At 47.1% G+C, this 24,991-nt stretch overlaps 1 protein-coding gene across 5 annotated transcripts in view; it reads right to left on the reverse strand.

Moving 5' to 3' along the window:
- EMID1 (EMI domain containing 1) overlaps positions 1–24,991 on the reverse strand; it is an 81,937-nt gene that overhangs the window by 6,471 nt on the left and 50,475 nt on the right. For all 5 annotated transcript variants that reach the window (XM_028124702.2, XM_028124697.2, XM_028124698.2 and 2 more), the window contains 10 exons: positions 23,360–23,443; positions 22,279–22,340; positions 20,166–20,286; positions 19,724–19,813; positions 18,794–18,949; positions 17,707–17,796; positions 17,510–17,562; positions 16,986–17,048; positions 16,837–16,881; positions 3,498–3,542 (listed from right to left, as the gene is read on the reverse strand). In XM_028124702.2, coding sequence (XP_027980503.1) covers positions 3,498–3,542; positions 16,837–16,881; positions 16,986–17,048; positions 17,510–17,562; positions 17,707–17,796; positions 18,794–18,949; positions 19,724–19,813; positions 20,166–20,286; positions 22,279–22,340; positions 23,360–23,443 — 809 coding nt within the window. The remainder of the gene's footprint in view (positions 1–3,497; positions 3,543–16,836; positions 16,882–16,985; positions 17,049–17,509; positions 17,563–17,706; positions 17,797–18,793; positions 18,950–19,723; positions 19,814–20,165; positions 20,287–22,278; positions 22,341–23,359; positions 23,444–24,991) is intronic.

The raw sequence follows: 24,991 nt of genomic DNA on the forward strand, positions 1-24,991 counted from the left end.
CAGGCTCTAAAAATGGATGACCTTCAAAAATTACGTCAAGCCACTCCGGGCATGGACGGTGGGACAAGCTGACATCCTGAATGTCCTGGTAAGATGTAATAAGAGGGTGTCCCCTCGTGCTCCTGCCAAGAGCATTTAACTGCATCTCATCACCAAGAAACAATCAGACAACTCTAGATGGCGGGATATTCACAAAAAGACAAAGTCAAGAGAAAAAACAAAAGGACAGGGACTGTTCTAGATAACAAGGCACTGGAGACGTAACCACCAAGTTCAATGCATGAATCTTGATTAGATCTTAGATTTAAAAAAAAATAGCTAAGGGGCGCCTGGGTGGCTCCGTCAGTTAAGCGCCAGCCTTGGGCTCAGGTCATGACCCCAGGGTCCTGGGAGCGGGCCCTGCATTAGGCTCTCTGCTCAGTGGGGAGTCTGCTTCTCCCTCTACCCGTCTCCGCTGCTAGTGTTCTCTCAAATAAATAAATAAAATCTTAAAAAAGAAAAAAAAAGAAAAGAAAATTAGAGGAAAACATGTCCAACTAAGTCCTGCTATTTGGATCCCTTCCAAGATGGGTAGCCTGTTGTTCGCACTGATAACGCCCCAGTTCCCTCCCGGCCTGGACTGAGTATCCAGGGCCTGTTGGACACCCCCACTCAGCTTTAACACAGACAGCTCCCAGTTTCCCTGGACAGAACCCAGTGGGGCTGCTTCTCCGGGCTCTCTACTGTAAAGTTAGCCTTAACTGCTCGCTCCCCCTCACAGTTAAACCAGCACCAAGTATCGCTTAGTCTATGGACATCCATCTGTCCTCACCGTACCCCCTGCCAGTTCCAGCCCCCACCGTCTCTTGCCAGGATGACCACAACAGACTCCTGCCTGGCGTCTCTCTGCTTCTCCCGCATTGCCCCCTTCTCCCATCTATTCTCCACATGGCAGTCAGAGGAACTGTTGGCAAACAAAAACCTGACCACGTCCCTTCCCTGCTGTTAAATACTTCAATGACTCCCCACTGTCCACAGGACAAAGTTCAAATTCCTCAATATGGCCTCCTAAGTCCTGAAAGCCTGTTTGACCTCCGTCTCACCCCTTGACTGTCACACTGTACCATGCCAAGTATTTGCAGCTCCTTGAATACCCCAGCCTCACTCCAGCCCCAAGGACTTTGAACATGATGTTCTCTCTCCTCTGCCTGAACACCTTTGTTTAGTTAAGGCACCCTTCAGGCCTCAGCCCCCATCTCCTCTTCCAGGAGGATGCTAAATCCTCCCCATCACAGCTGAACCATCTCTGTCCTGTTGCCGCTGGTTACTGGTCTGTTCTGCCCTCCCACTGTGAGCACCTTGAGGGTGGGGACTGTGTCCAAATCACATCTATATGTCCACAGTGCCGAGCCTGGGGCCTGGCACCCACCAAGGAAGGGCTGGTTTCCTCGGTCCTGGCAGCTGAAAATCCTGGGATTCAGTTCCATCTCTGCCAACAATTTGCTCTGCAGAGTTGGGCCTCAGTTTTTCCTGTCTGAATGAGGGGTACGAGCTTTGGTCTAGATGGGCTGGTTCAGCTCAGTCACTCTGGGGGGCAGTGTCTGCAGTTCATGCTCATGACCACTGGGTGGCACTGCTGAGCCACAGTCGGGCCAGTGGTTCAGGTCTACCTGGGGGTTGGTAGGTGGAGAGTGGCCCCCTCAGGGCCCTTCCCCACACTGGACCTCATGCCCACCTATCCCCAACAGAGCTGGTCCCCCAGTCCCCAAAGCCTCATGCTGACCCCAGCCCAGCAGGCCCCCCTCAGGCAGGTGGCAAGCAGGGGCAGAAGTACAGTGGGCGAAGGGGAGGCAGGAAGATGGGCAAGGGCCCTGCTACCTCTTAGGCGGCCCCTCCCACAGGTGGTCCTGAGTTCAAGGCCTGGATTGGGACCGTTCAGGCATCTGTTCCCTTGGAATCCCCATGCAAGGATGGAGCTGCGTAGTCTAATTCAGCCTCATTTCACCTCCCCCACCTCTCCTGGGCTGAGTAGGAAACATGTTCCCAGAGAAGGAGTGGCCAATGAAGGGGCCTAGGGGAAGCAGAGGGCTGGGCTCACACCAGTCTACCTGACCCCCAGCTTGTGCCCATATTGGCAATGTGCTTAAGAGGCTCTGGAACCACTAGGGAGTGAAGGGGGTTGTGGGGAGTAGAGTGAGTGTGAGGGCCTGGGAGAGGCTTGCCGGAGAGGTAACAGGGCCCCCAAAGTCATGGGAAGACACGGGGAAGGGCTCGTGCAGGGTGAGGGGCTCCCACGGCTGTATCCATCACTGACCCCACAATCAGGAGCAGAGAGGGCAAGGCAGGCGCTGGGTGCATCCCATGTCCTCATTGACTAGTGCCCGCTGGGAAGTAGGGCACCCCAGCCAGACTGCACTAGGGAGGGACTGGGAGAAAAGGAGGCCTGGTACCAGCCTTCTGAATAGCTTCCCAGTTTGCTCTCCTGTAGGGGTGTCTGCCCCCACCCCGCCCATTTTCCAAATGTGTATGTCATGATGGTTTCCAAGTCCCTATATTGTAGGACTTTTGGTCCTCCCCCCCATGCATCTCTCGAGTGGGCAGATTTCTAGGCCTGGGAACTCATTCACTGCAACTATCTCCAATGACTGTAAAGGTTTCTAGGACCCCACATGTGGTTTCTCTGTCCCCTTTCTCATATATGCTATGTCTCCTGTGTATGTGACAGTTTCTAGGCCTGCCTTCTCAATCTTCATGAGCTTCCTATGTGTATAGTGGTTTCTCTCATCTCATTTTCCATGGTTCTTCCATGCATATGATGGTTCCTAGGCCTCTCCTCCCACTCCCCACGGCTTTCCTACGGATGTGATGGTGTCTGGGACCTCGTGTTACTTACAGCTCTTTTGAGAATAGTGGAGTCTAGGTCTACGGACCTCATTTACCATGTACGACGTATACGTAATGGTTTTTAGGCCTCCCTTCCCGTGATCCATGGATCTCCTATGTGTACGGTGGTATCTAGGTCCCTTATCCCTTTTACCACAGGGCTCCAGTGTACCTCACTGTTTCTACGCCTCCCTCCCTACACTCCACAGCTTTCTCAAGGCTGCCTGTCCCACTGTTTTGTGTGGATATTGATGTCATGCTTCCCTTTCTTCTGCAGACAGAGCAGAAGCGAAAGCCCTTTCTGGGAAGGGGCTATGGAGGTAGAGGATAGAGGTTAGCCCGAACCACCTAGGAGGAAAGGGCAGGGTCACCCTGGCTTGGAAAGGCCACAGAGGGAAGGCAGAGACAGGGATGAAGACAGAGACAGAGAGCGTGGGGTCCACTGATAAGGCTGGCCCTGCCTGGTTGGGGGGGGACAGGATGGGGAGGGGGCCAGAGCAGAGATCTGTCAAGGCTCCTTCCTAGGAGACCAGGTTGTAGTGGGGATTTGGAGGAGGTGCCCCCGTTCCAAATGATCTCCTGAGTGCCCAGGGCAGGAAGGGGCAGCGGGAGGTCTGTGCTCAGCTGGAGCTTACCCAGTGGCTCTTCTCCCCAGGGTCTCCTTTGGGGCCAGGTTCTCCCTGCAAGGAGAGACAGAGGTAGAAGGAATGAGAGAGGGAAGGAGGAAGGGAGTGTGGGAGCCTGGGGAGGGTAGGCGAGGAGGAAAGAGGGAAGGAGAGATTGGGAGAAGCTAAAAGACTGAGACAGAGAGTGGCTTGTATTGGACTGACACCAGGTTAAATGCACAAAACAATGATTTGAAGGCAATGGAACATAATAAAGAGCAGCCAGAAACTGGAGGCTCTTTGACCTTTTAAAAAATGGAACTGCCCTTGGTAAAAAAAAAAAAAAATACATACATACATATATAAGTATATATGTATATATACATATACACTTATGGCTTTTCCCCTGAGGGCACACCCTAGCCCCCTCGGCCTGGCAAATAGCTCAAGCAGGAAGCTTTAATCTTACTGGGCTGAAGAATCACAGGTTGGAGTGCAGACTGCCAAAGGAGGAGGAAATTGAAAGGAAATCCTAGAAAGCAGGGAGCCACAGTAGGGGGGTGAGATCTACATAAATACCACCCTCTAATCCTTGTATGGTCCGTGAACTACCCATCCTAAAGTCACAAAGCTGAGTCCAACCAATACTCCAGACCAAAAATCAACATTCTTCAGAGGAAGATAACAGAATCCAGATTCTCTTTACTTTATTATCTATATTGTCCAGTATGGAAATTACTAGATATATAAAGAAACAGGAAAACATGACCCACAATCAAGAGAAAAATAAGTCAGTAGAAACAGATCCATAGCCAACCCAGACACAATTTAAAATATCCGTGATATTTATCATCAAGGAAATGCAAATCAAAACTACAATGAGATATCACCTTACACCTGCCAAAATGGCTAAAATCAACAACACAAGAAACAACAGGTGTTGGTGAAGATGCAGAGAAAGGTGAACCCTGGTGCACTATTGGTGGGAATGCAAACTGGTAGAGCCACTATGGAAAACAGTATGGAGGCTCCTCAAAAAGTTAAAAATAGAACTACCCTATGATCCAGCAATTGCACTAAGTATTTACCCAAAGGATACAAAATACTAATTCAAAGGGATACATGCACCCTGATGTTTATAGCAGCACTATCTAAATAGCCAAATTATGGAAACATCCCAAGTGTCTATTGATTGATGAATGGATATATAATATATATATAATGAAATATTATCCAGCCATAAAAAAGAATGAAATCTTGCCATTTGCAATGACATGGATGGAGCTAGAGTATTATTCTAAGTGAAATAAGTCAGAGAAAGACAAATACCATATGATTTCACTCATATGTGGAATTTAAGCAATAAAACAAATGAGCAAAAGGAAAAGAGAGAGAGGGAGGCATACTAAGAGACAGACTCTTAACCATAGAGAACAAACTGATGGTTACCAGAAGGGAGGGAGGCAGGTGGGGGGATGGGTGAAATAGGTGATGGGAATTAAGGAGGGCACTTGTCATGATGAGCACCAGGTGACATATGGAAGTGCTGAATCACTATATTGTACGTCCCTGAAACTAATATTACACTGTAAGCTAACTAACTGGAATTCCAAAAAAAAAAAACCCTTAAAAAATAAAATATCTGTGATAAATATGTTAAGGAATGTAGTGGAATTGATATTGGTGGGTGATGAGATGGGGAATTTCAGGAGATCTGTGAAAACTGTAGAAAAGCATCAGATGGAAATCCTGGAAATGAAAAGATAATACTTGAAATAAAAAAATCTGTTAGCTGGGATTAACAGAAGATTGGCCAGAACAGAAGAAAGACTCCTTTAACCTGAAGACAGGTCAATGCAAGAACTCAAACTGAAGCACAAAGAGGAAAAAAGATTTTTTTAAAAAAATTAACAGAGCTGGGGCACCTGGGTGGCTCAATCGTCAAGCGTCTGCCTTTGGCTCAGATCATGATCCCAGGGTCCTGGGATTGAGCCCTGCATCGGGCTCCCTGCTCCGCGGGAAGCCTGCCTCTCCCTCTCCCACTCTCCCTGCTTGTGTTCCCTCTCTTGCTGTGTCTCTCTCTGTCAAAAAATTAAATAAAATCTTTAAAAAAAAAATTAACAGAGCCTGGGGCACCTGGCTGGCTCAGGTGGAGAAGCACGTAACTCTTGATTTGTGGGTTGTGAGTTCAAGCCCCATGTGGGGTGGGTGTAGAGATTACCTAAATAAAAAACTTAAAATTAACAGAGCCTCAATGACTCATGAGAGAGTATTAGGTATAACTGAAGTCCCAGAAGGAGTGATGAGAGTGCAGGAACAGAAAAAATAAGTTGAGGAAATATTAATCAATTTTGTCTCTAAATTTGATTTAAAAACAAAACAAACCAGACTTTTTGTTTCTGGCATGGCACATGAGGAGCTCAGAAGTTGACATTCTGTCCTAATAAAAAGGAAAATCCTGAACAAACTGGAAAATCAACAACTCTTCTTAGAGCCATCAAAGCAGTGAGGTCACAGGACAAATTACTGCCCCCTCAAATTGCAGAGAGAGGGGTGGGTTACAATTTCCTGAGCAGAAGCCTCCCTAGGAACCAGTGCCAGGTAGGAAAACCTAAACATAACTGATGAATTGCTGGAAGCCAACTCTCAATGTGGCTGACTCTGAGAGTTAGACATTCCCGGGGGGGCCTCAGTTTGGGGGTAATCCCCACATCTCTCTTTTACACAGGAGCTCTGTCAGGTCCTCACAGTGAATGCTATAGAAAAACTTCCTCGTGCTTTCAGCAGAAGGAGAGGGACAGGAACCATCTTGAAACACTCCAGAGCATTCTGTTGTTCTCAGCAAGGCCTGCTCTCAGGAGAAACTATTTTACTGGCTCCTAATCTGCTGGGGTCTTATTGGAGCCTAATTGACCTGGGGGTAGGGGAGTACCCAACTATAGCTGGCTTTAGCCTTCCACGTTCGGGAAGAGAAATAGCCCAGCTCAGTCCCTGCTAGCCATCTTGTCCCAACTAACAGGGAAAAACAACCCCCACCAAAAAACAAAACAAAACAAAACAAAAAAGAAATTAAGAAGCACTGGTGAAGGTCACAGTCCACGGGTATAGGCTTACTGAAAGACTGAGACTTAACCACAGGACTACAGAACGCTTCCTCCCCCTACACACCTAACCACTACATTACTAAAGTCTCTTTATTGCCGTTCCTTTCACCCAGTAGATCATGCATACCTTCCAACAAAAAATTACAAGGTATTCCGTAGGCTGCCTTTGAGTTTTGTTGATTGTTTCCTTTGCTGTGCAAAAGTTTTTTTTTTTTGACACTCTTTTTTTTTTTAATGACATTTCAAGATTTTTTGTTTATTTGAGAGAGAGAGACAGTGAGAGAGGGAACACAAGCAGGGGGAGCAGGAGAGGGAGAAGCAGGCTTCCTGCTGAGCAGGGAGCCCGACTCAGAGCTTGATCCCAGGACCCTGAGATCATAACCTGAGCTGAAGGCAGACACTTAACTGACTGAGCCACCCAGGCTCCCCACCCTAAGAGACTCTTAACTATAGGAAACAAACTGAGGGTTGCGGGAGGGGAGGTCGGTGGGGGGGATGGGGTAACTGGGGGATGGGCATTAAGGAAGGCACTTGATGGAAAGAGCACTGGGTGTTGTATGCAACTGATGAATCACTAAATTCTACCTCTGAAACTAATAATACACCATATGTTAATTAAATTGAAATTAAATTTAAAAAATTTTTAAAAATTACAAGGCATACTAACAGACAAAAAACACAGTTTTAAGAGACTGAGCAAATACCAGAACCAGAGTCAGATACAGCACAGATGTTGAAATTATCAGACCAGGAATTTAAAAAAAACAACTATATGGGGCACCTGGGTGGCTCAGTCAGTTAAGTGTCTGCCTCCAGCTCAGGTCATGACCTTGGTGTCCTGGGAGCCCCACATCAAGCCCCACATCAGGCTCCCTGCTCAGTGGGGAGTCTGTTTCTCCCTCTCCCTCTACTCCTCCCCACTGCTCATGCTCTCTCTCTCTCAAATAAATAAATATTTTTAAAAAACAACTATGATTAATATGCTAAAGGCTTTAATGGAAAAAATTGACAACATGCAAGAACAGATGGATAATGTGAGCAGAGAGATGGAAATTCTAAGAATCAAAAAGAAATGCTAGATTTTGGTTGTAGGTGCTCTTCATAGAGTCAGTTACCTAAGGGTCATCCCATTCTTCCCAGTCCTCTTAAGAAATACTTCAATTCTAGCAAAGGCCCTGCTTTCTAGTATCAGGAGCCATGGTCCAGAAACACAAATTCAACAGAATTTCAGCCATTTATCTCCCAGACTGTCCCTTTCCTGAAGTTCTACCTAGAGCAGGAAAAAATAATGAAAACACTACCTGCAGTCACAAGTCCTTCAGTTTCCTGGCCAAGATTTCATATTCCTTTAGAGATACCTTTCAAGGAGAAAGTGACAAGGGAGGGGAACATAGGGGATTTCAAAGGTACTGATAAGGTTCTTCTTCTTAAGCTTGGTGTTGGGCACATGAATATATAATTTAATATTATTATTTAGATTTTTCAGGTTAAAAATTTTTTGCATGTATATTTGAAAAAAATGCTAGAGATCAAAAACTTGAAACAGAAATGAAGAATGCCTTTGAAGGGCTCATTAGTACACTGGGCATGGCAGAGGAAAGAATCTCTGAACTTGAGAATATGACAATTAGAAACTTTCCAAACTGAAAAGCAATGAGAAAAAAAGACTGAAAAAAGCAGAACAGAATATCCAAGAATGATGGGACAATTACAAAAAGTATAACACATGTAATGAGAAGACCAGAAGGAGAAGAAAAAGAAAGGAACAGAGGCAATATTCGAAGCGATAATGACAGGATTTTCCCAAATTGTCAGACATCAAGCCACAGATCCAGGATGTTCAGAGAACACCAAGCAGGACAAATGCCAAAAAAAAATACTATACCCTGAACAGATCATATTTAAACTTCAGAAAATCAAAGATAAAAAAGTATCTTGAAAGGGGCGCCTGGTTGGCTCAGTTGGTAGAGCATGAGACTCTTGATCTTAGGATCATGAGTTTGAGCTCCATTTTGGGTGTAGAGATTACTTGAAAAAGACAAAGTTAAAAAAAAAAAAGTATCTTGAAAGAAGCCAGAGGAAAAATCAACTTCTGTAGGGGAACAAAGATAAGACTTCCACCCAACTTCTCAGAAACCATTCCAGCAAGAAGAGAGCAGACTGAAATATTTTAAGTGTTGAGAGAATAAAACCACTGACCTAGAATTCTGCACCCTATGAAATTACCCTTCAAAAGTGAAGGAGAAAGAAAGACTTGCTCAGAAAAACAAAGACTGATGGAATTTGTTGCCAGTAATCTGCATTGCAAGAAATGTTAAAAGGAATTCTTCAAAGAGAAGGAAGTGATAAGTCAGAAACTCAGGATCTACATAATGAAAGGAAGAGCATCAGAGAAGTAATGAAGGTAAAGTACAAACTTTTATTTCCTGTATTCTTTTTTTTTTAAATTTATTTATTTGTCAGAGAGAGAACACAAGCGGGGGGCTGGGCACATAGCAGGCAGAGGGAGAAGCAGGCTCCCCGCTGAGCAAGGAGCCCGATGCGGGTCTCGATCCCAGGACCTGGGATCATGACCTGAGCGGAAGGCAGACACTTAACCGACTGAGCCACCCAGGTGTCCCTATTTCCTGTATTCTTAACTGATCTAATAGATCAAATTGAACACTTTGTTCAAAATAGTAATACCAACAATGTATTTGATTATGTATGCTTATGCATATGTGTGTATGTGTATATAGATATATTTACATATAATTATGTATGAGTGAGATGAATGACAGCAATGATGTAAAGGAACAGGAGGGAAGAATTGAGAATATTTTATTATAAAGTGTTTGCACTAACCATGAAGCAGTATAGTGTTATCTGTAAGTAGATTTGGGTTAGTTGTAAATGTATATTGCAGACTTTGGGGAAACCACTACAAAAAGTGAAAAAGGAAGGGCAATTGATGTGCCAAGAAAGGAGAGAAAGTGGAATTATATAAAATGATGAATTAAAACCGCAAAAGGCAGAAAAATTGTAGAAGACAAAATAGGAACAAAGAATAAGAGCAACAAATAGAAGACAGTAAAAAATAGGGTAAATATTTATTTAATAATCCCTTTAAATCTCAATGGTTTATTTTTTATTTTTATTTTTTTTTTAAGATTTTATTTTTTGACAGAAAAAGACACAGCGAGAGAGGGAACACAAGCAGGGGGAGTGGGAGAGGGAGAACAGGCTTCCCGCAGAGCCAGGAGCCCGATGTGGGCCTCGATCCAAGGACCCTGGGATCATGACCTGAGCCAAAGGCAGACACTTAACGACTGAGCCACCCAGGCACCCCTATTTTTTAATTTTTTAAAAAATTTTATTTTTATGTAATCTCTACAGGCAGTGTGGGGCTCGAACTCATAACCCTGAAATCAAGAGTTGCGTGCTCCACAGAATGAGCCAGCCAGGTGTCCCTAAATGTCAATGGTTTAAATACACCAATTAAAAGTCAAGGAATGTCAGAGTGGATAAAAAAAACCAAGACTCAACTATATGTTGTCTAGAAGAAGGCCACTTTAAATATAAAGACACATATAAAGCCAAGGGATGGAAAAAGATACACCATGCTAGCACTAATCAGAAGAAAACAGGAGTAGCTATATTAATTTCAGACAGAGCAAACTTCAGAGAAAGTAAAGTTATCATGGATAAAGAGGGACAAAACATAATGATAAAGGGATAAATACTCCATGAAGGCATAACAATCCTTAACGTGTATATGCCTAACAACAGAGCATCGAAATATACGAGGCCAAAACTGATAGAACTGCAAGGAAAAATGCAGGAATCTGCTATATCTGTTAGTTGGAAAGTCTAACATCCTCTGTCAGAAATGGACAGATCTAGACAGGCAGAAAATCAGAAAGAACATAGTTGAAATCAACAATACCATCTATCAACTGGATACAATTGACATCTATAAACTACTTCATCCAAAAACAGATTACACATTCTTCTCCAGCTTACGTGGAACATTCTGGGCCATAAAATATATCTCAATGAATTTCAAAGAACAGAAATCATACCATGCATGTTCTTAGGCCACAATGGAATTAAACTAGAAATTAATAACAGAAAGATAACTGGAAACTTCCCAAATACTTGGAAATTAAACAACAGACTTCCAAGTAACACATGGGTCAAACAGGAAATCTCAAGAGACATTTTAAAATATTTTGAACTACATAAAAATAAAATGACAACTTATCAAAATTTGTGGGATGTATCAAAAGCAATGCTTAGATGGAAATTATTGCATTGAATGTATATATTAGGAAAGAAGGAAGATCCAAAATCAATAATCTAAGCTTTGGCCTTAGAAAAGTAGAAAAAAGGAGAGCAAATTAAATCCAAAGTAAGCAAAATAAAAGAAATAATAGAAATTAGAGCTGAAATCAATGAAACTGAAAACAGGAAATCAATAGAGAAAATCAACAAAACCAAAAGCTAGTTCTTTGAAAAAAATCAGTAAAACTGACATTCTCCTAGCCAGGATAATTAAAAGAGAAAGAAGAGACAAACAGATCAATGGAACAGAACAGAGAGCCCAGGAATATAAACATAGTTAACTGATCTTTGACAAAGGAGCAAAGACAATGCAATGGAGCAAAGATAATCTTTTTCAAAATGATGCTGGAACAACTGGACACTCACATGCAAAACAAAAAAATGAAATTATACCAGTTCTTTACAGTCTCTTTCAGAGGACAGAAGCAGAGGGAATACGTCCTAACTCATTCTATGAAGCTAGCATTACCCTGATACCAAGACTGGACAAAAGCACTATAAGAAAAGAAAACTACAGATCAATATCTCTCATGAACATAGATGCAAAATTCTTCAACAAAATATTAGCAAATGGAATCTAAGATGTATTAAAAAATTATATACCATGACCAAGAGGGATTTATTACAGGTATGGAAGGCTACTTTAACATTTGAAAATCAATTAATCAATCTGTCATCAACAGACTAAAGAAGAAAAATCACATGATCATATCAATAAGTCCAGAAGAAGCATGTGATAAAATCTAACACCCATTCATGGTAAATACTCAGTAAACTAGGGATAGAGGGGAACTTCCTTAACTTGATAAAGAACATCTACAATAAACTTACTACTAACATCATAGTTAATGGTGAGAAACTCAAAACTTTCCTGCTAAAATCAGAACAAGGAAAGCATATCTGCTCTCACCAATGGTCATCAATATCATACTGGAAGTTCTAGCTAATGAAATAAGGAAAGGAAACAAAAAGTATACAGATTGGGAAGGAAGAAATAAAATTTTCCTTGTTTGCCAATGACATGATTATCTATGTAGAAAATCTGAAAAAAGTCAACAGAGAAACTCTTGGAACTAATAAGCAATTATAGCAAGGTTGAAGGATACAAGGCCAATAAACAAAAGTCAATCACTTTCCTATATACCATTAATGAATAAGGGGGATTTGAAATTAAAAACACATTACCATTTACATTAGCACTCCCCAAAACGAAATACTTCAGTATAAATCAGGTGAAATATGTATAAGATCTATATGAAGAAAACCACAAAACTCTGAGGAAAAATTGCAAAGAACTAAATAAATGGAGGGCTATTCCATGTTCATGGATGGGTGGACTCAATATTGTTGAGATGTCAGTTCTTCCCAACTTGATCTATAGATTCAATGTAATCCCAATCAAAATTCCAGCAAGATATTTTGTGGATATTGACCAGCTGACTCCAGAGTTTATACAAAGAAGGGAAAGACCCAGGATACCCAACTCAATATTAAAGGAGAAGAACAAAGTCAGAGGACTAACACTACCCTACTTCAAGACTTACTATAAAGCTACAATAATCAAGACAGTATGCAATTGGCAAAAGAATGAATCTAGACACAGGTCTCATACCCTTCAAAAAATTAACTCAAAATGGATCACAGGGGTGTCTGGGTGGCTCAGTCATTAAGCATCTGCCTTTGGCTCAGGTCATGATCCCAGGGTCCTGGGATCGAGCCCTTCTTCGGACTCCCTCTTTGGCCGGGAGCCTGCTTCTCTCTCCCACTCCCCCTGCTTGTGTTCTCTCTCTCACTGTGTCTCTCTCTGTCAAATAAATAAATAAAATCTTAAAAAAAAATATGGATCACAGATCTAAGCGTAAAATGCAAAACTATAGAACTCCTAGAAGATAACATAGGAGAAAACTTAGATGACCTTGGGTTTGATGATGATGTTTTAGATATAATACCAAAAGTACAATCCATGAAAGAAATCACTGATAAGCTGGAATTCATTAAAATTAAAAACTGCTCTGCAAAAGACAATGTCAAGAGAAGGAGAAGAGAAGCCACATACTGGGAGAAAATATTTGCAAAAGACACACCTGATAAAAGACTATTATCCAAAATATAGAAAGAACTCTTAAAACTCAACAATAAGAAAACCAATTTTAAAAAGCTTTTGCAATGGGGCACCTGAGTGGCTCAGTTTGTTAAGTGCCCAACTCTTGATCTCAGCATCGTGAGTTCAAACCCCATGCTGGGCTCCTTGCTGGTTGTGGAGCCTACTTAAACAAAAATAAAATAAAAATAAAAAATAAGAAGCTTTTGCACAGCAAAGGAAACCAACCAAAAAAAAAAAAAAAAAAAGAAAAGAAAAGAAAAGAAAAGAAAGAAAAGAAAGAAAGAAAAAGAAAAAGAAAAACAAAAGGCAATCCATGGAATGGCAGAAAATATTTGCAAACCACCTATCTAATAAAGAGTTGATATCCAAAACATATAAGGAATTTATACAACTCAATTGGAAAACAACAACCCAACAAATAACCCAATTAAAAATAGGCAAGGACCTGAATAGACATTTTCCCAAAGAAGATACCCAAACAGCCAATATGTATGTAAGGAGATGCTCAAGATCGCTAATTATCAGGGCTCAGTAGGGTGGGTGGCTCAGTAGGTTAAGCCTTCGGCTTAGGTCATAATCCCAGGGTTCAGCCGGGAGCCTGCTTCTCCCTCTCCCTCTGCCCACCACTCCCCCAGCTTGTGCTCTCTTTCTCTCTGTCAAATAAATAAATAAAATCTTTAAAAAAATCACTAATTATCAGGGAAATGCAAATCAAAACCATAACTTTAGATATCACCTTACACCTGTTGTCTACCCAAGAGAAAACAAAAGCTGGTGAGGATGTGAGAAAAAGGGAAGCCTTGTGCACTGTTGGTAGGAATATAAATTGATACAGACTTTATGGAAAACAGAAGGGAGGTTCCTTAAGAAATTAAAAATAGAATTACCATACAATCCAGTGATCCCACTTCTGGGTATTTATCCAAAGAAAACAAAATCACTATCTCAAAGAATTATCTGCATTCCCTTGTTCACTGTAGCATTTATTCACAAAAGCCAAGATATGGAAACAACCTTAGTGCTTGTCAATGGATGAACGGATAAATGAAATATGCCGTGTATATATGTGTGTATGTATGTATGTATATATATAATGCAATGTTATTTATCCTTTAAAAGAGAAGGAAATTTTTCCATTTGTGACAACATGGATGACCCTGGAGGGCATTATGCTAAGTGAAATAAACCAGACAGAGAAAGACAAATACTGCATGGTATCACTTATATGTGGAATCTTAAAAAAAAAACCAAAACAACACAGAGAAACAGAAACAGAGTAGAATGGTGGTTGCCCGGGCCTGGGGCAGGGGATGGGAAATGGGAAAATTGATAAAGGAATATCAATTGTCAGTTATAACATGACTAAGTTCTGAGGATTTCACATACAGTATGGTGACTGTAGTTGACGATACTGCATCATGTAACTGCAATTTGCTAAGAGAGTAGATCTTAAGTGTTCTCACCACATATACACATACACACACACATACAGTGTGTTTCTCACAGAAAAGTTTCTTACAAAACTAAACATACTATATGATCCAGCAATTGCACTCATTAACATCTACCCAAAGGAACTGAAAACATGTCCACACAAAACCCTGCACATGGATGTTTATTCATAACTGCCAAAACTTGGAAGCAACCAAGGTGTCTTTTAGTAGGTGAATGGGTAAACAAACTGTGGTACATATGATGGAATATTATTTACAGCTAAAGAGAAATGAGTTATCAAACCATGAAAAGACATGGAGGAACTTTAAATGCATATTAGTGAAGAGGGAGGGACGAAGGGTAGAGCACCAAGGATTTTTAGGTCAGCGGAGCTACTCTATATGATACTACAATGGTGGATACGTAACAGCATACATCGATCAATACCACAGAACGTACAACACCAAGAGGGAACCCTAATGTAAACTGTGGACTTAGGGTGATAATGGGTCAATGTGGATTCAGTTGTACCAAATGTACCATTGTATGTGAGACGCTGATAGTGGTAGAAGCTGGGCATATTTGAGGACAGGGAGTATATGGAAATTCTCTGTACTTGCTGCTCAATTTTTCTGTGAACCCCCCAAAATGCTCTCTAAAAATAACTTTATCAATTAAGCAAAACAACCAACCAAAACAAAAATCCTGGCAACCTTACTGATCTAGTAATCTTAGCAAACTCAAAGAAGGATGAACACAAAATCACACCCAACTATCTCATGATCAACCTGTTGAAAACCAAAGGTAAAGAGAAAATCTTAAAAGCCAAAGAAAAAAGACGTATTACATGCAGGGGAACAACAAGAACCACAACCAACTTCTCATGAGAAGTTGTAATTCTCTATGTCAGCCAGAAGACCGTGCATGGAACAACATATTTAAAGTGCTAAAAGGGAGGAAAACTGCCAAACTATCATTGTATATCCAATTGAAAATATCTTTCAAAAAATTAAGGTAGGGGCTCCTGGTTGGCTCAGTTACTTAAGTGGTTGACTCTTGGTTTCGGCTCAGGTTGTGATCTCACGGGTCGTGAGACTGAGCCTCACGTCGGGCTCCCCACTCAGCAGGGAGTCTGCTTGATGACTCGCTCCCTCTGCCCATCGTCGCATGTGCTTGCTCTCTCTCAAATAAATAAATAAATCTTTAAAAAGAAATTTAAGGTAAAATGAAGACAGTTTTAGATAAAAGCAGGGAGGATTTGTTGCCAGCAGACCCATACAGGCAGGGCTAAAGGACATTCTTTAGGCTGAAGACAATGATACCAGATAGAATCTGGAGCTACAGGAAATCATTAGAAATGATAAATATATCGGTAGATGTGAAAGACTATTTTCCTAACTTCTTTCAAAGGCAACTGTTTAAAGCAATAACAACAGTGCATTGTTGGGATTATAACAAATGCAGAGTGAAATATATGACAGTGATAGAGCAGGGTTAGAAGGGGGCAAATTATACAGTTGTAACATTCCTATTTACATATGAAGTGGTATAATATTAATTGAAGCAAATTGTGATAAGTCAAGGATGCATATTGTTATCCTTAGAGCAACTGTGAAAAGGTAACACAAAGTCATTGGAAGAGATAAAATGGGACTGTAAACAGTACTCAATCTAAGTGAAGACAGGAAAAAGGGGAAAAATTAAGAAGATGGGGTAAATAGAACACAAATAGCAAGATGGTTGACAAATGGAACCATATTAATAATTCTACATATCATTAAATGTAAATGAACTCAACAGTCAAGATGGTTTAAAAAATAAGTCCCAAGTATACGCTGTTTACCAGAGATATACTTTAGATAGAAAGACAGGGTTGAAAGCAAAAGGATTGAAAAAGATATACTATGCAAATGCTAAGAATAAGAAAGCTGGTGTGTTTATTTTAGTATCAAAGTAGAATACAGAACAAGGAGTATCACTAGAGAGAAAGATATTAATTTCATAAAGTTGACATTAAAATCCTGAACATGTATGCACCTAATAACAAAGCTTCAAAACACACTAAGCAAAAACTGACCAAACTAAAGGGAGAAATAGACAAATCTACAATCATAGATGGGAAGATGGAGAGTGAAAGAAGAGAAATATAGAGTGTCAGACAGAGACACAGAGGAAAGAGAGAGACAGAAAAACAGATACAGAGACAAAGAGCCCAAGTGAACGAGAGGGATGTGACCTGATCCTAAGAGGCTGACAGGACCCAGAGACAAGGAAAGAGAGAGATGGACCATGCCCTGGACAAGAGGGAGAGTCGGGAGCTCTGGTTGCAGTGCAAGGAGCCAGAGCAGGGTCTGGACCTGTGGGATCCCAGGGGGGTGCTGTAAGGGGGGGCAGCATCACTCACCCGCTGCCCCGTGGAGCCTTGGGGGCCAGGCTCCCCACGCAGTCCCTGTGTGGGAGGGAGGAGAGGTACGAAGTCAGCTATTGGTGGGTGTGACCCAGGGACCCCAGGACTCCCCAGAATCTTCCACCAAGGGTTGCCTCAGTACTCACTCTCTCTCCCTTCTCTCCTGGGTTGCCAGAGATTCCTTTGGGTCCAGTGGGGCCTGGAGGTCCCTGAGCAACAAGACAGGGCCTCACTCTTGTGCTGAGGCAGGATGGGGTGGGCAGGGACTTGGTAGGGCAGAGGGGTCAAGGAGGGAGCCTCAGTTTGGCCTGGGCCTCTGGGTTCTTTATCACACTCCCAGTGCCTGGCACACAGCAGTGACTTTGTACAGCTCAGGGTTCAGAGTTATGGCCCTGGAGTCAGAGAGTCCCTGCCCTGATCCGGAAGTTGCCATGTGCTGGCAGCAGCCCTAGGTCAAGAACCTCTACCTTTCCTGGCCGCATGTGCTGACAATACTTGTTTCTCCTTACATGGACTGAATGAAAAGATTTATGGAAAGTAGTTTGCATATTAAGTGCTCCATAAATGCTTGAATGGATGAATGAAGGATGGATGGATATGTGGACTGATTAAGTGGGTGGGTGGATGAATGGATGGACAGATGAATGAGAGCAACTGGAGAACTACCCACCATGTGTCCAGGACTCCCAGGGATGCCCATGGGACCAGGAAGTCCAGGGGGACCTGGAATAAGACAGGATGTTCTCAGGACTGAAACAAAGTACAATGCCAGGAAGTCCACCATCCACTCCCTCCTGAGAGCCACAGCCCTAGTCCCTCTGCCATTTCCCAACCCTACCCCTTACCCTAGACCTGGACTCAACTTACCCATGGGCCCTGGGGGGCCTGGGAGTCCAGCTGGTCCCTGGGGCCAGTGGCTGCTGGTCTCAGTGAAGGTATTGGACAGTAACGGGTCCCCTGGGAGGAGGAAGATGGTGAGTCAGCAGGGCTGGGCTGGAGTATGGCAGTCAGTCTTTACCTGCCACCTCCGCCAAGCCAGCTGGGACTGCCCTGTGGGATAACCGGCAGTGTGGTTGGGGCTGCCAGACAAATGCTCCGAGGGTGGGGAGTGTGGAGAGTACTGGTCCCACGGGACCAGGAGGCAGGGAGACCTGGGTTCTAACCTTACCACAGTCTAGCTGGTGACATCCCGCAAGACTCCACCTCGCTGAGCCTGTACTGCCACATCAAATGGGAATAATAGTAAAAGCTACTGTTTATTGACCACCTACTTTGCGCCGGGCTTCTGTGCATGGGGGTCATGGAGCTCTGGGAGAACTGTACAGTCAGTCTCCCCATTGTACAGATGAAGAAACTGAGGCTTGGGGAAGGAGGAGTGGTGAGATGGAATGAACGGCAGGATGGGGGAATACATGAATGGTGCCCAGCCATACACCAGAGATAGGGCACAGGTAGGATTGGATGTGGCCCTCCAAGCTCTGACCACTGGCAGCATGCATGTAGGTCAGGCTGGGGAGGAGGCGAAGGATACACGTCAGGGTCCCGCCGGGCGAGGGTGGCGGGGAGCTCTCTGAGCACAGGGCCAGGGAGCACAGAGCTCATTTCCTGCTGCCAGACCTTGAGCCTTCCGGTGCTCTGAGGGCTGGATCCTGGCCAGCTCCAACGCTTGGCAGGAGGGCCTCAGGCCGGTGGTTCCAAGCACAGGCTCTGGAGGACGCCTGGGTTTGAAGCCAGCCCCGCCCCCCAAGTCCTGGCTATGTGATCTCCCCTCTCTGGCCCTCAGTTTTCCTCATCTGAGAACAGAGGAGGACAGTGGCATCTGTTGGAAGACTGGGTGACACGTAGCTGACCAAAGGCAAGGTAAACAGAAGGTTCCTGGCAGATGGCAGCTGATGGTTATGCCAACCTTGCCCCCACCCCCACCATTATCTGTCGTGACCCCCGAAGGACTCACCATACTGGGGGTTCCGGGTGTGGGGTGGTCCAACAGGGGCTGGGGGCCCAGGGGGTCCCGGGGGGCCAGGAGGCCCGGGTAGGCCTGGAGGTCCCTTCTCTCCAGGGGTGCCCACAGCTCCAGCCTGGCCAGGGCTTCCTGGGGGGCCCTGAGGACCTACAATGGAACCAGGGAGTTGGTGGGCATCTAGGAGGCAGGCAGACCCAGGGTGGCTCCCAGAGGGCAGGACAAGGCAGCCTGGCGGCATGGGGTATAAGAGGGCTCCAGAGGCCACAGGCCCAGGCCTGTCCTGGCTCTGACTTCCTTGGCCATGTAGGGGGGTGAACAGCTCTCTTCAGGGGCTTTAGGACAATGGACACTTGGTGCACAGCAGATTCTTAGGAAATGTTGATTTCCAGAATGTTCTCTTCTCTCCCTTCCAGGCTTCTGAATGAGTTGCTCCCTCTATCAGTCCTCCCTTTGCTCTGCCTGGTGTCCCTTCAAGTCATCCTTTAGGCCTCAGCTAAGATGTTACTCCTACCAGGAAGCCCTCCCCACCCCTCACCCCATCCAGGCTGGGTCTACGCTTCCTTCCTTGGGCCTCCCATACCTGCAACGTCCCCCAGAAGAACCCTGGTCACATGGTGGGGGGCATTGCTGTTTCTCCACTGCCTGGGCCCCCCCTCCGCACTGGTCTGGGAGCTCCAGGAGGCAGGGACTGATCTGACCCCACCCCAGTGCCCAGCTCAGAGCCTGCTAGGGTAGGTGCCCAGGAAGCATAGGTCCAGTGAATGCAAAAGAGGGCTTCAGGGAGCCCAGGCGCAAGTGGAGGGGTGGTGAGCTGAGACACAAGTGGGTGGAAGGGGCCCAGGCTACCCTTGGCCAAGGAAGCGTTCACCGACAGGGCTGACCTGGATAGCTGGGGGTAGGGGCAGTGCTGTGGGCACTCACCTGGTGGGCCTCTCATCCCCATTGGGCCTCGGCTGCCAGTGTCTCCCTTGGGGCCAGTGGGCCCAGGAAGCCCCTGGCCACCAACTCGATCTGGGGGAGAAAGTTCATCAGCTTGGCAGAGCTTGCCCGACGCTGGCCCCAGCCCCTCAGCCAGCCCTACCATCTTGAGGGAGCAATGGGGCCCTCATGTTCTCTCTGGCTCTGGGTAGCCCTGGGGCAAGGGGGTAGGCAGGGGTCAGTGTCATCCAGGGTCCCTGCCCCCAGGTCCACTGTGTGGGACAGGGGCAATGGGGCTGCCGGGCCCCGTCCCCTCAGGCCCACTGGAGAACTGGGAAGACCGAGGCCCAGAAGGGTGTCAAGCTGGGAGTCAGCAGGGTGGGGACTGGAATCACTCCCTCGATTCATTCCCACGTGGGAACATGCCCCCTACTGACCCACTCACCTCGGAGGCCTTCATCCCCGGGGCTGCCCTGGGCACCTGGGGAGCCCCATAGTGGGACGGGGTCCCCGGGGGCAGCTGGGGTCGGGAGCATTGCCCGCTCAGTGACAGTGAGCACTGCCACCTGTGGAGGAAGAGGAAGGCAGGGTAGGATTCAGGGTCTCACCAGGGACAGGCCAGCTGGGGGGCCCCCGTGTTGGGCGCAGGAGGCCCGTGCACCCAGCAGAACCCAGTTTGGAGTGGAGACCCAGGGCTCAGAAATGACTGATTTTCAAACTGCACAAATCGTCCTTAGGAAAGCCAATACACACGGTCACCGCCACCCAAGTGGAGCTTTGGGTCGCTGTGTTTGCTGGGCCGTGCAGTTTTTCCCACACTGACCTGCATCAATAATCTGAAACTTCTCTTGGTCTCTTAAAGCACCACAGGCTGGAAGGATTTTTACTAAATTTGGAGGGAAGTTTGTGGGGGGGGTCTGACATGAACTAGAGGCCCTGGGGTGTATACAAAACCACTTTGGGACCCAGTGTGGGGGAGTCTCTGAAAGGTCAGAGGTGTCTGCTGAGCCACTGACCAAGGATTAAACGGGGGCCAGAGGTGCCTGGGTGGCTCAGTCGGTTAAGCATATGACCGTTGATTTCAGCTCAGGTTGTGACCTCAGGGTTGTGAGATCAATCCCCTCATCGGGCTCCGCACTTAGCGCAGAGTCTGCTTGGGATTCTCTCTCTCCTCCCCCCTGCCCCTTCTCTCCTGCTCATGTGCACTCTCTCTCTAAAATAAATAAATAAATAAAAAATAAACAAACAAATAAATAAAATCTTTAAAAAGGGGGGGCCAGAATGCCCACTGACTGGGGGTGGGGGGTCATGTGGTCCCGTCCAGAGAACAGCCGAAACTCTTGGGCAGACCCTGAACAGAGAACCACGCCCCAGATCTGAGACTGAGCCCCTCATACCGGCTTCTCCCGGGAGGAAGCCCTGGGGAGCAGTGTGGGCTTCCTGGAGCTCCCACACCTCATAACCGGGGTTCTAGCACATGCTGGAAAACCAGAAGCTTGGTTTTCCCCCCGACACATGTGACAAAATGGAGGTGTTGTGGATGGCTGTCTGTCTGGTATTCCACCGAGCCATGCACACTAATTCCACAAAAACCACCCCTCCGGCCGTCTGGTTTCCAAATTTCCCTATCCATTATTAACATTCTGGTAAACATCTTCACATTGACTCTCCTTAAGATAAATTCCCAGAGTGACGGAGGAAAAGATATGCAGGTTAAGTATATACGTCTCTATGTGTGCTTAGAAAATCTGGAAGAAAAGATGCTTAAATGTTGACTGTCACTCCCTCTGGGGACACAAGTGACCGCTGCAGATGGTTTTCTGGTAGGTTTTTCACAGTTCCGAGTTTTTCATGTTTCTAAATTTAGAATGTCTTACTTCTTTTTTTTAAGATTATTTTAGAGAGAGAGAGAGCGAGCGCGTGCATGTGCTTGCATGAGCAAGAGGCAGGGGAGGGGCAGAGGGAGAGAATCTCAAGCAGACTCCCCACTGAGTGCAGAGCCCAATGTGGGGCTCCATCTCACAACGCCCAGATCATGACCTGAGCCGAAATGAAGAGTCGGCCGCTCAACCGACTGAGCCACCCAGATGCCCCTAGAATGTCTTACTTCCTAATTGCTAAAACCTTTTTATCTTGAAATAACTTGAGATGCCCAAAGATGTTTTGCTTTGGAAACTGGGAAGATAGTGTTATTATGGTGGTGTGGGTGTGGGGGGATAAAGGGCAAAAGTGACAGGGCAAGTAGGGGACCCAGCCATGGGCTCTGGGAGATGTCTGCAAATCTCTGGCTGGGATGGGGATGAGGCTGCACAGGGGACCTTTGTGGGCCTCCCCGGGGAAAGGAGCAGGCAGGCCATCTGACTCTGAGCAGGCTTCCTGGGGATGGGCACGGAAGGGAGGCTAGCTTGTTCTGGAGGGTGGTGGGCGCCTGCTAGGGAGGCCACCTGCTCGTGGGTGTTAAAGCTCAGCTCAGCTGCACTGTGAGAATGATGAGCCGATGGGGTGTGGGGGTGTAGGGAGGGGGTAGGGGGGCAGAGGAGGGGCAGCTGCTCACCCACCTTGGCCTCCAGCACCTTCAGCCGCTCGGTCAGCTCTGACACTTTGCTGCAGTTGAGGCAACCTGCAGGGAGGGAGGAGGCTGGGGCCAGGTGTCTCAGGTTCCCTGTGGAGCCCCTCAGCCCCGGGGTGGGGGGCAGAATAGAAGGGGACAGACACCTGATGAACCCAACCCATGAGATGACCCAGCACAGGGAAGGGGCTATAGCCATGCCCTGAGGGTTTCCTTTGGCTCCAGAGCCTCCAGAGCAGAGCCAGGGACCCACCTCCTGCAGCCTTGGCATCCCAGATGCCTCCTTCCCCCGAAGCAAGGGCAGGAAATCCTGTTGCTTCTCCCTGGGTGGGGCTGGCCTGGGCTTGCCGGCTTTAGGGACTGACACATCACAGCCTGGACTGCGCTGGCCTCAGAGGTGCCCCCCTCTGATCCCTCCCTCCACAGCTACCTACCAGCTCCTTTGGCCTCCCCAGCAATACCCCTAAGTGATCCGTAGCAGTTCTGGCCCGTTATGCAACCTCAACCTCCCAGCGGCCGCCTACAGGGACTAGTGCTTTCAGGCTCGTCTCTCCATGATCCTGGGTGTTGGGACGAGTGTCACTCCAGTTCACATCTGAGGACACTGAGCTCAGAGCAAGGGTGGGGTGAGTCCTTAATGAGCACAAAGTCTGGGGTCGAGTCCCAGTGCTGCCCCTTCCTGGCTCTGGGCCTTGGGCAGGGCAGGTCTCCTCTCTGACCCTCAGCTTCCTCCTCTTTAACATGGGGACAATGATGCCTTCCTGGGGCTGGGAGGTTTAAATGAGTTGACAATGGAAAGCACCTGGCACAGTGCCTCACTCATTGCAGATGCTTAGAAAAGCATCGTTTCAATAAAAAGAGGAAACTGGGGGCTTGGGCCCGTGTCTGCGGGTCATGGGTCTTGGGGTGCTGGGCCCAGGTCGGACTCCCTCTAGGGCCCTGGGGTGGGCACGCCCCCTAACCCTACACTGGGGGACCCAGCCGGCCTCAGGACCATCACCACATTGCCCGGGCCCCTACCAGGCCTCCCCTAAACCAGAGGGACCCCAAGCAGCTGCCCCGGCACCCACCTGAGAAGGCTGTGGGCCGAAGCGCCATCCGTCGCATGGCGTTGCCGGACCACCTGGGCTCCACGAAGCCAGAGGAGCCTGCAACTGAGGGACAACAGGGGTGAGGGCCCTGCTGGCCTGCACCATTCTTGTTTCAGACCCGCCCCTGCCCGTCTGCGGCTGTTGCCCCAGCAGGGATCCCTACTCCCCTTAGCGCAGAGGGAGACAAGAGGCCCAGAGAGGTGGGACAGTTTCCCGGGATCACACAGCATGAGCTGGGCTGAACTGGAACAAGACAGCCAACCTGATGGGGTTGGGGACAGGGGCTGGCAATGGGTGGGGGCCATGGTGAGGCTTCCCCAGGGACCCCGGCAAGCTGCATGGGTTAAGAACTTAGAGCTAACAGATGCAAGGCCAGGTCCCAGCCCTGCTACTTGCTGACCTGTGCGACTTGTCCTCTTCGGACCCGCCTATTTTCCCATCCGTAAAATGGGGTCCTAAGGCCACTACATCTCCCAGGCTGGCGTGAGGCCCGAGGAAGGCAATGTGTGCCAAGCAGCGCACGGGGCACACAGTAGGCAGCTGGGACATCGCTGTCCACCCTCTCCCTGCCCCAGTTGGTAAGAAGACACAGAAGTGGATCCAGCCCTGGTTTTAAATAAAAACCAGAGGGAGGCAGGCTGCCTGGGAGGGCAAGGGGGGCTGTGTTCCAGGAGCCCACCCCTGCCACCATCCCTATGGAGAGCCGGCCGCCCTGGCCGGTATGGCTTTGGGGGCCTGATTTTCTCCACAGCCAAAGGGATGGGGCTGGCCAAGCCAGGGGCAGGGGGCACAGCTGGAGGGGCTCCAGAGCCAGCGGTAGCAACTGCCCCCCTCCGCCCCCCAGGCCTGCCTTTTAAGGCCACAAAGTGCTGTCGGGGGGGGGGGGTGTGGGGGGGGTGGAGAAGACCCAAATAAGGCGCTGGCCCGGAGGCTCAGAGCCAGGCTGTGGGTTAGTGCAGGGAGTGAGGCGCCGGGAACTCAAACCAGATGGGTGCCTCTGGCCAGCCCCCAGCAGGGAGGCCGCTAGACCCTGCTCACCACGGGGCCTTCGCTCAGACTGGGCCTGCATCCCCAGCACGTTCTCCCTGGGGACCTGTGACTTGCCCCAGCGCAGGGAGTGAATCTCACCCAGGACAGAGGAAGAGGCAGGTTGGCAGCCCAAGACTGGGTTAGGGATTGGGGACAGGTCACGGGGGAGAGGGGAATGCCACTGTGAGCCATGGCCAATGTTAAGTGCTTTATATATCCCAGCTCAATTCTATATAGTAGATAATAACAGCTAGCACTTAACTCTGGGCCTGGCACATTCCACTAAGCACTTCTCATAAACAGTCTTAATTCATTATCCTCCCAAAGCCCTCTAAGTGGGTGCTAGTATCACCTCCACTTTACAGATGGGGAAACTGAGGCACAGAGCTCCTCATTTGTCTATGCTCAGACAAATGGATGAGTGAATAGGAATCTCTCTCCTGGGGGAAAACAAGAAGGCTGGAGCCTGGACTTGAACCCAGGTCGGCCTAACTCCAGGGCCTGACCTCTCTGAGCCAGCTTGCACCTCAAGTCAGCCCACCGCGCAGAGGCAGAGAGGCCGGGCACCAGTAGGAATGCTGG

Source organism: Eumetopias jubatus, unplaced genomic scaffold, assembly GCF_037043125.1.
Source record: "Eumetopias jubatus isolate StellerSeaLion01/CBP00866 unplaced genomic scaffold, mEumJub1_p1.0 scaffold_16, whole genome shotgun sequence".
Lineage (NCBI taxonomy): Eukaryota > Metazoa > Chordata > Mammalia > Carnivora > Otariidae > Eumetopias > Eumetopias jubatus.